The following is a 10,455-nucleotide window of genomic DNA, read 5'->3' as shown; positions in this document are numbered from 1 at the left end:
GGTCCGTGGGGCGAAGGGTGCCCTGAGGGTCGAGCGCCCAGCGCCTGGAAGGCAGGGCTGCCCGCGCACTCCACCGCCAGAGTTTCTGGCTTTCACCTGCGGCTCCCCGAGGGCCCGCGGCGGCGCACGTGCAGTGGATACTTCCACCCTTTAGAGGCGGGGTCGTGCGCAGAGCCAATGAGAACGTGGGGGGTGGAAGAGTAGAGAAGCTTCCAGAGGCCGTCGCAGAGGAGGTTATAAATAGGGTGCGGGAGGGCAAAGGAGGGAGAGCCATGCAGTCCAAGCGCGAGTGTGAGGTAAGTGGTTGGCGAGCATGGGCGCAGAGGAGCTCCGCCTGCTCAGCGGGGGGTGGCCGCCGGGACGCCAACGGCGCAGGAGAGGTGGGGGCGAGCTCTGGGCTCAGCCTTTCCAACCTGCCTTTTCCCTCAGCAATGGTGTGAGAGGGTGAATCCAGAGAACAAGGCGGCCCTGGAGGCGTGGGTCAGGGAGACGGGCATCCGGCTGGTGCAGGTGAACGGGCAGAGGAAGTATGGCGGGCCACCCCCAGGTACAGTAGCCGCAGCCTCGACGGCGCCCGACCAGCCTTTGGGGGAGGGGCCTGCCCCAGGCATCACAAAAAACCCCAAACTGCCCGAGTTTATACCCCCTCCCCCAGCACATGAGGACACTGGACTTTGCCTCCCCGCCCACCCGCCCCGTCGAGTAAAGGAACCAGACATAACTTGCACCTACTTTCCGCCAGCCCTGTTAGTCCAGTCACGTAATTGTGCCAGGGACCGGGATACGGGCACTGTACCACTGGACTGACGGTCGCGGGTGCGAACTCGGGACGGTCCGGTGGATGACAGAGCTCCCTCCACACCCCCTCCCCCAGGTTGGGTGGGCAGCCCACCGCCGGCCGGGTCCGAGGTGTTCATAGGGCGGCTGCCCCAGGACGTGTACGAGCACCAGCTGATCCCACTGTTCCAGCGCGTGGGCCGCCTCTACGAATTCCGCCTAATGATGACCTTCAGCGGCCTGAACCGCGGGTTCGCCTACGCCCGCTACAGCTCACGGCGCGGCGCACAGGCCGCCATCGCCACGCTGCACAACCACCCGCTGCGGCCCTCCTGCCCGCTGCTGGTGTGCCGCAGCACGGAGAAGTGCGAGCTGAGCGTGGAGGGCTTGCCGCCGGGTCTGAGCCACCACGCGCTGCTGCTCGCGCTGCAGCCGCTGGGCCCCGGCCTGCAAGAGGCGCTGCTGCTGCCCAGCCCCGGGCCGGCGCTCACGCAGATCGCGCTGCTCAAGTTCAGCTCGCACCGCGCTGCTGCTATGGCCAAAAAGGCCCTGGTGGAAGGTAGGGCTGGAGGCGCGGGGCGGGGCGGGGCGGGGCGGGGACGTGGTGGGGGCCTGACACATTCTGCTAGTCACTTTACACAGCAGTTGAAGTCACAAAATTTGGAGTTAAGCGTGCCTGGGTTTATGACCTTACGTTGTGTTTGATGTCAAGTTATTTCCAATAGGGCCACTGTAGGTGCATTAACACTTTTAATCTTCAGCATTTCAAAGAAACTAGAAACTTTTCCTGTTTTGAGAATTAACTATGTGCATGTGGTATTTGGGAGCTTGCCCGATTTTCAGCAAGCATATCACAGTAAAGATAAGTCATTGTGATGGTTATAGCAAGGAGCAACTTCACCCCCCTTTAGAGGTCATACCAGGAAATGCACATGCTGTTAAGTAAACACTCACCTGTGTAATTCCTTGGGGCTCCCAGGGTCAGGACTGGGTGGGCCCAGGGCTTAGAGCTGCTTTGTCTCTTGTCTTTTTTCCTGCAGGGCAGTCCCGCCTCTGCGGAGAGCAGGTGGCTGTGGAGTGGCTAAAGCCAGACCTGAGGCAGCGACTGCGCCAGCAGCTTGTGGGTCCCTCACTACGGTACCTTCAGCCTGAGGGCAACCGATTGGCCCTGGCCAGGGACAAGCTAGGGTCCCAAGGAGCGCGGGCTGCCCTGCAGCTGCTGTGCCAACGAATGAAACTGGGCAGCCCAGTATTCCTCACCAAGTGTTTGGGCACGGGCCCTGCTGGCTGGCACCGCTTCTGGTACCAGGTGGTGATCCCTGGGCATCCAGTGCCCTTCAGTGGCCTCATCTGGGTTGTGCTTGCCACAGATGGGCAGGATGGGCATGAGATAGCCAAGGATGCCGTGTCTGCACGGCTGCTGGAAGCCCTGGGTGAGCCTGGGGCCAGCCTCTTGTGGTCTGCTGGGGCTGAGGCAGGTACCATAGTTAAGCAGTGACCCCCGTCCTCTCAACAGAGGCAGCCTATAACGGTTGGCAGAGCCTGTGTCGGTCCCCAGCCCAGCAGGCCTGGGCAGCCGACCAGCTGATTAAAAAAGGGGGAAGGCACCTCGGCCTGATAACTTCCCTGTTGGGACATAGCCCCAGCGTGTCTGGGGCAGCTCAGGTTTGGCTTGAGTTACGCTGGTGGGCCTTGTCCTCTCCCCTTTGAGTCTCCACCTAACCCATGGTCTTCCCTTTGTGACATACCCACCCTGCCCTCCCCTGCTATTCCTTCCCACCCTCTGCACATGAATCTGTTAGATTTTTTTGACTTCGGTTTTTTTATTTGGGGGGACCGGCTGAGCCAAAGGGTCAGAAATTCTGCCCTTCGTCCCTAGCACTTGGCACTATGGTTTTGGTTTATGTATCGTTTCGACGTTTTCTATGCTGGTTGTATTTATATTAAACCCCTGGTTAGTATATACATGTGTCTGTGCTCTCTGGCCCCCAGCGTAGGGTTTGTCTTTACACTGGCCTAGAGAACAGCTGCCACAGGGCAAGTACTTCGTCCCATCAGTGCCCTGAGTCCTGGGCCTGCTGTGCATCTGAACCTGCACAACAGGGTATTACAGGTTCCAATCCTCCCTTAGGATCCACTCCAGGAAACAAAGACGTGCCCAGCGAGGACCTGTCCTGAGAGTCCACTCGCCCCTCAGTCACTGTCACCCTCCGTCTCCTCCCCTTCCTCCTGAGCCTTGGCACCCTCTTCCTCTTCCCTCAGCCCTGCAAAGAAATCATCAGTACTCCAGGCCTTGCTGCTCAGGGCTCGCAGGGGCCCGCCCTTTTTCTTGCGCCGCCGGTAGTCATCCACCACCACAGCTCGAAGCTGGGCCATGTCCCAAAACTTGAGGCGCTGGTCATGGCCGCTGCTGGCCAGGAAACGGCCACAGTGGGAGAGGGCTAGCTTCTCCACGGGCTCCCCGGCATGCTGGCCCACGCTGCCCACCACTCGGTTTGGCAGGATGTTGACAGCCCTGCCGGGAAAGAACAGTGTTGGGTACAGGCTAGCGGGGCTTGCCCTTCCCATACAGCCTGAGGGCTGTCCTGGCTTCCCTCACCTGATGATGCCATCGGTGGAGCCAGCGCACAGCAGACTCTCAGTGACCGGAACCATGCAGTCGATGGACTCCGCTCTCAGGGCAAAGCGGTCACTGGTGGCCCCAAAGCCATTCCAGTTGAAGAGGTAGATGGTACCTTCACTGGAGCCACAGGCCACCTTCTTCCCAAACTGCAGGGAAACAGGGCAGATCATGTCTGTGGCACCAGCTCAGACCGAGCCCCTAGTTTACACACACCAGGATCCCATCATACTCAGCTGTACTTTCATGAGGGTGACAGAGGTCAAGTCCCCAGATTGAGGCTCTGAGAGCAGCTCGAACCTGCGTCGCTTGATGTTGAAGACACCAAGGCAGCCATCCCCACTGCAGAGAACAAAGCAGCAGGCTTAGCCAGAAGCTCTAAGGAAAGCTTTAAAAAAAAAAAAAACCAACCAACCACTGTTGTCAAGCTCCACCCCCATCTAATGGGATTCCTGCTCCAGCTTCCCTGCCCGCCCTCAGGCAAAGTTTTAAAAGGGCCTTTTCCTGAACACCTGGCTCTCTTGGCTTCTCTCCTCTCTCGGCTCGCTCTTACTGTTCTCTCATCCTTCTTCGTCCCTCCCCTCCAGTCTGCTGGGTTTTCCCCAATAAACCCCTTTCCCTTAAAAAAAAAAAAGGGGGGGTGGGTTGGACCTGGCTGTCAGCAGCAGCTTCTTGGCTGGGTCCAGAGCCATGTCGGCGATGTACTCCTCATGCTGCCGCATGTCCATTAAGGGGCCCTCCTTCCGCTGGTCCCAAAGCCGGATCCCACCTGTGTCATCCCCAGTGGCCAGAACATTCTCATCCACCAGCAGCAGACTGTTGATAGGAGCCCTGGACACACAAATGCAGCACCTGGAGGATTTCTGTCCCAGCAGGAACTGCCCAGTCCTTACCTCCCCCCCCCAACCCCCAACTTCATACACACAAAAGGCTCCCTTACCCATGAGCTTTGGAAATGCGTTTTTCCAGCCGACCCTGCTCCACATCCAGAAAGTGGATGGCTTTGTCCTTGGAGACAGTAACAAGTTCTGGGGGAGAAGGGACAGGTCACAGTGCTGGTCAGTGCTCCCTTCCCATGGCCACGCTGCCAGCTGCTGCCTGCCTCTACTCACTCTGCCCGTCTTCAGAGAACACCACTGCACGGCAGGCCTTGAGGTGGTGACCTGAGGACCAGAGCTCCTTGGTTTCTCCCTCTTGGCAAGAGTAGGAGAACCTGGGGGACAGTAGGAGGAGGGTGATGCATGGAGTACAGAGACCAAACCCATAAAACCCCCGCCCACCTACTCAGGAGATCCTGTTTACACATCTCCAGGCCCCTATAAGCTTATCATCCCATTTTCCCATTTCCAGCGAGTTTAAATTATTAGGTCTTGTTTTCTTTCAATATGCAGACTACTTGGGCTTTTTCAACTCTGATGTCAAAGTACACATTCATTAGAAACTGTCTTTGGGGCCAGCGCCACAGATCACTAGGCTAATCCTCCGCCTTGCGGCGCCGGCACACCGGGTTCTAGTCCCGGTCGGGGCGCCGGCTTCTGTCCCGGTTGCCCCTCTTCCAGGCCAGCTCTCTGCTGTGGCCAGGGAGTGCAGTGGAGGATGGCCCAGGTGCTTGGGCCCTGCACCCCATGGGAGAGCAGGAGAAACACCTGGCTCCTGGCTCCTGCCATCGGATCAGCGCAGCGCACCAGCAGCAGCAGCCACTTGGAGGGTGAACCAACGGAAAAAGGAAGACCTTTCTCTCTGTCTAACTCTGCCTGTCAAAAATAAAATAATAAAAAGAAAGTGTCTTTGGAATCCTGGTCTGTTCCCACCCTAGCAGTATGCAGTAAGATGCTCTTGTGATGCTGCACAGCTGATACTGGCTGGTGTACTGCGTCGCTAGCTAGGATGTTTGTTAGCGCAAATGCAATCAATGAGTTACTTAGGATATTTTCAGCTTGCAATGAGTTTATCTGAAAGTAACCCCATTCTAAGTCACAGGAGTACCTGTACATTAATTCAAGGTACATTTGCTCAGTGTTTCTAATAAAAGATTTATCTGAAAGAGAAAGGGACAGACAGATCATTCTGCTGGTTCACTCCCCAAATGGTTGCAACCACCACGGTTGGGCCAGGCTGAAGCCAGGAGCCTCTTGCAGGTCTCCCACGAGAGTGCAAGGACCCAAGCACTTCAGCCATCATTTGCTGCTCTACCAGGCACATTAGCAAGGAACTGGATTGGAAGTGGAACAGCCTGGACTTGAACTGATGCACGTATGGGAAGCTAGCACTGCAGACAGCAGCTTAACCCACTGTGCCACAGTGCCAGCCCTGTCTAAAACTTTTTCTGAAGCAGAAACAGAACTTGATAAACCAAAGTTATAGGGATGTGCAGAAAGGTGGAGGTCTGGGTGACTCCTCAGTGTCGGGCACTGTAGATATGGGCAAAGGTAGACGGGGGCCTACATTTGGACACTTGCCTGACTACCTGGTCCCTTCTACAAGGTGCTAGTTACTCCCATCTTAAAAATGAAAATACATAAGTCACCTAGCCCGTGGCCATTAGGTAATAAGGGAACGAGGTTTAAATAAGTGAATCACATAGCAGAACTCTGCTGTTTAAAACCTTCAATGGCTTTCACTGCTTCCAGCCTACATTTTGTGCTCAAAATCAAACATGTATTGAGCACCTACCAGGGACTAGAGGCAGATGAAATGGAAAACATAATGGGCTACATATTACATTCCAAAAAGATTTTACAAATTCCAGTCATAACCCGTTTGCTGCAAGTGGCATTTTGTGTACACGTAATAAGGACAGGATAAATCCAGCAGTGCTGCACAAAGGGTTAATATATGGCTGGCATCCTATTTGGGTCCTGGCTGCTCCACTTCCAATCCAGCTCCCTGATGATGTGCCTAGGAGCACATTATAGGAATGGCCCAAGTACTTGTGCTCCTGCCACCAACATGGGACAGAGTGGGAAAGAGTTCCTGGCTCCTACATACTGGACCAGGTGGCTGCTACCATTTGGGGAGTGAATTGGGGGATGGAAAATACCTCCCCTGCCCCTCCCTTACACTTTCCCTGACAAATAATAAATCTTTTAAAAATTATCAGAGCCGGCGCCGTGGCTCACTAGGCTAATCCTCCACCTTGCGGTGCCGGCACACTGGATTCTAGTCCCGCTTGGGGTGCCAGATTCTGTCCTGGTTGCCCCTCTTCCAGGCCAGCTCTCTGCTGTGGCCCAGGAGTGCAGTGGAGGATGGCCCAGGTGCTTGGGCCCTGCACCCCATGGGAGACCAGGAGAAGCACCTGGCTCCTGCCTTCGGATCAGCGTGGTGCGCCGGCCGCAGCGTGCTGCCCGCGGTGGCCATTGGAGGGTGAACCAACGGCAAAGGAAGACCTTTCTCTCTGTCTCTCTCTCTCTCTGTCCACTCTGCCTGTCAAAAATTTAAAAAAAAAAAAAATTAACAGAGTAAATCATTTGCACCCCCTAGGCCCACTGTGTCCCAGTTAAGGCTGTAGCCAGTGCCAGGATAGGCTGTGAACGCCTCCCTCCCTTGTCACCATGATAAAAAGACCAGAGCAACTCACTCGTAATCTATAAAGTTTTTACTGTGGAGCAGTAAAATGTGGCCATGGGCTGATCTGTGTTTTTGAAAGATCAATTAAACGGACAGAAGCTACAACGCAAGCGCCCCGAAGAGCCTGTTTCAGGATCAATAATCTGGTGGGGAATAAAGGGCCTTAGATGCCTCCTTTTCTTGCTATGGTCTCTGGGCTCGGTCACGATACCCCTGCTATTTTTTCTTCCTTTCGGTTCTTCCAACAGATCTGTGTAGCAACATGTTCAAAGCCGAATGTTTTAGGATGCATCAGACAAGAGGGGTTCAGCAAAATCTGTCGCTCTGCAACGTTCCTCCCTCCTGGTCTCAGCTCCGTCCCTCGGAGCTTCCAGACCAGGCGCTCCCGCACCCACCGTGTCCCGGACCTTGCAGCTCACTCACACGAACACGTCCCCGTCCACATCTCCTGCCGCCAGCAGGTCGCGGGAGGGGTGGAACGCTAGCCCACTGGCCGGCGCCTCCAGCACAATGTCTTCCGGGGTGTCCCTGATTCGGGCAGGGGCCTCCGTGGAGTCAGGGTCCTCCTCGTCACTCGCAGCCTCTGCAGGCCTCTCCTCACACGTGTGATCCATGTTTCGGTGAGTAGCTAGCGAGGTTCTGAAAGGACGCCACCACTCACGCACACGGTAGGAGGCGTGGACCAAGGCACGACTTCCTCTTCAGGAGTCGGGCCCGGAAGTGTCGCCAGGCATTGACGTCACCCGGAAGAGGCGGGTCGGCCGTCGCAGTAGGAGGAACTGACAGAGAAGCGGTGCCCCCGCGGCCCGCCGTGTAAGGCTGTAGCCCGTGGTGGAGTAGGCTGTGTGGCCGTCGACCCCTCCCTCCCTCCCTTGGGAATTGCGTTAAAGTTCACCCTCACCGATTGTTGCTCCTGTTAACTCTGAGGAGGAACTAATACCTTCGCGATATTAACATTCGTAGCGAGGTGAAACCAAGATGGCAAACAGCAGCCAGAGCGGTCAGGAAGCGGCAAAAGTCCCACACGAGACAGGGGTCGTAAACCGCCGGCAGCCAGCGCACACGCTCAAGCCGCTGCCGTCCGCGCCCAACCTCTCCGGGACCGAACAGTGGTGCCCTGCGCCTGTTGCTATAGTTTAGTTCCGGACTTTCAGTAGGCCGGATGGAATGGCAATGCCTAGAGCTACCAATGAGTTCCTGAAGAGGAAAATGGGCACTACTGCTGCGGTTCCGGATATCTCAGTTTCCGGGGATCCACAGTGATGGGAGCACCTGCAGGATGGGGCTGATGAGAAGGAACAAGGTGCTCCTGTGGCTTTTAGAGGCATGAAAGAATTGAGGCACCTGAGACGCTGCCTCTCCCGTTTGCTGCCTGGAAAAGTTGCTGTGTGGTGTTGAGAGTCCTTGTCTCTCGCTATGTGGCTAATCAGAGGGCCTCGACCACCTCCGTGAAGCTTGGAGAGACTCAATTTTAACCTTGCGGTCAAGCCAAACGTCTTGCTCCTAGTGCCCTAAGTTTCTTCGTCTGAGCCAGAGGTCTCTGTGACCTAATAGGGACAACAGCCTACAACCATGGAATCTGGGTGTTGTCTGAAATTAACCGTTTTCGGTGCTGTTGCATCAGTGTAATGTCAGCCTCACGGGTCATGCACAAAGCTGACTTACTCAAAAAGCCTTGTCCTATCCGGGTGAAAACAGGGCAGGGCCAGCGTTGTGGGGGTAAGCTACCACCTGCAGCGCTGGCATCCCATATGGCCACCGGTTCTAGTCCCAAGTGCTCCACTTCTGATCCAGCTCCCTGCTAATACTCCTGGGAAAGCGCTTAAGATGGCCCAAGTGCTTGGGCCTCTGCACCCCCAAAGGAGACCTGGAAAAAGCTCCTGGCTCTTGGATTAGCCCTGGCTTACACCAGTCTGCGGCCATTTGGGGAATGAACCAGCAGATGGAAGACCTCTCTCTCCCTCTCTAACTCTGCCTTTCAAAATAAATAAATAAATAAATACCGGGGGGGGGGGGGCAGGGCAACAACTAAGGTAATTTTCTAGCATTCCTTGGATCTGGTGAGCTCACAGGTCTTGGGTTTAGCACAGGTAGCACCAGCTTGGCATCCAGCCAGGAAGAAGTGGTGACTCCTAATTGAGGAGCTCAAGATGAAAGGTCTGATAATGAGCAGAAAGAAAGAAAAGGGCAGGATACGATGATTCAAATGTCAGAAACCCACCCTGGACCTGGGCAGACTTTCTGATGAAATAGAGGCACCAAAACTAATGCACTACAATTGGGATTCCCATATTTGCAGGGCCACACTACACCAGTTCCACCAAAGCACTTCCCCGCCATTATCCTTTCAGCCAGAGGCAGTGACTGGCACTCAGTGTCACTTTAGCTCCAAGGAGGGCATCAACTCATAAAATGTTTTTGTTCCTATGGTGATTTTTTTTTTTTTTTAAGATTTATTTCAAAGGCAGAGTTAGAGGCAAAGGTAGAGAGAGAAAGGTCTTCCATCTGCTGGTTCACTCCCCAGTTGGCCACAACAGCCGGAGCTGCGCCAGTTCTTCTGGGTCTCTCATGTGGGTGCAGGGATCCAAGCACTTGGGCCATCTTTTACTGCTTTCCCAGGCCATAGCAGAGAGCTGGATCGCAAGTGGAGCAGCCGGGAGTCAAACTGGCACCCATATGGGATGCTGGCACTACAGGCGGTGGCCTTACCCATTACACCACAGCACCGACCCCCCTAAAGGTGATAATTTTCATCATATGCCCTCACCCAGATGCCAGTCCAGCACTGCCTTGGGATCAGGCCAGCAGCCTGCTAAGCAGACTCCAATATGCAGGGAATTTGTCCTAGTGTCAGGTATCAGGCCCTCAGACAGGCTTGAGTAACATGTTTAATCATTTAGGTTCCTCTGTCCACATCTTGCCCATCAGTTAGGGTCGTTCTTTCCTTCCCTGCTGGGCACACTGGCCAGTAAATATCCTTATTGTCGAGGAATATAGCAGCATAGCTCATGAAAGAACTGACACATCCTTCTAGGTGTGATTTCTTCTTAATTTTTAAAAATTTGGGAGGCCAGTGCTGTGGCATACTGGGTAAAGCCACTGCCTGCAGTGCTGGCATCCCATGTGGGTGCCAGTTCAAATCCCAGCTGCTCCTCTTCCAATCCAGCTCCCTGCTATGGCCTGGGAAAGCAGTGGAAGGCCCACGTCCTTGGGCCCCTGCACCCATGTGGGAGACTGAGATGCTCCTGGCTCCTGGTTTCAGCCGAGCTCCGGCATTTGGGAAGTGAACCAGGAGATGAAAGACTTCTCTCTCTCTCTCCCTCTCTCTGCCTCTCTGTAACTCTGCCTTTCAAATAAATAGATCTCTTAAAATTTTTTAATTTTTTATTTGAAGGCCAGCATGTTACAGTGAAGTTAAGCTGCACCTGCAATGTCACCATCCTACCACCTCATGTCCCTGCTGCTCCACTTCTAATCCAGCTCCCTAACAA

The 10,455-nt window shown here is 54.9% G+C and overlaps 2 protein-coding genes across 2 annotated transcripts; one reads left to right on the top strand and one right to left on the bottom strand.

The window, feature by feature from the left end:
* Positions 1-27: 27 nt before the first annotated feature.
* On the top strand, positions 28-2,275 carry DND1 (DND microRNA-mediated repression inhibitor 1). The gene is made up of 4 exons (XM_051844299.2): positions 28-296; positions 430-547; positions 875-1,336; positions 1,818-2,275. Exons 1-4 carry the CDS (start codon positions 273-275, stop codon positions 2,273-2,275), a joined length of 1,062 nt encoding a protein of 353 aa, XP_051700259.1. The 5' UTR covers positions 28-272.
* Positions 2,276-2,580: 305 nt separating this feature from the next.
* WDR55 (WD repeat domain 55) lies at positions 2,581-7,689 on the bottom strand. Its single transcript, XM_008255129.4, has 7 exons — positions 7,388-7,689; positions 4,510-4,610; positions 4,338-4,425; positions 4,049-4,228; positions 3,640-3,739; positions 3,377-3,546; positions 2,581-3,292 (listed from the first exon to the last, which is right to left on the bottom strand). Exons 1-7 carry the CDS (start codon positions 7,576-7,578, stop codon positions 2,971-2,973), a joined length of 1,152 nt encoding a protein of 383 aa, XP_008253351.3. The 5' UTR covers positions 7,579-7,689; the 3' UTR covers positions 2,581-2,970.
* Between the last annotated feature and the right edge of the window lie 2,766 nt (positions 7,690-10,455).

Source organism: Oryctolagus cuniculus, chromosome 6, assembly GCF_964237555.1.
Source record: "Oryctolagus cuniculus chromosome 6, mOryCun1.1, whole genome shotgun sequence".
In the NCBI taxonomy this organism is placed as follows: Eukaryota; Metazoa; Chordata; class Mammalia; order Lagomorpha; family Leporidae; genus Oryctolagus; species Oryctolagus cuniculus.
This window is presented reverse-complemented; position numbering and strand designations above follow the sequence as displayed.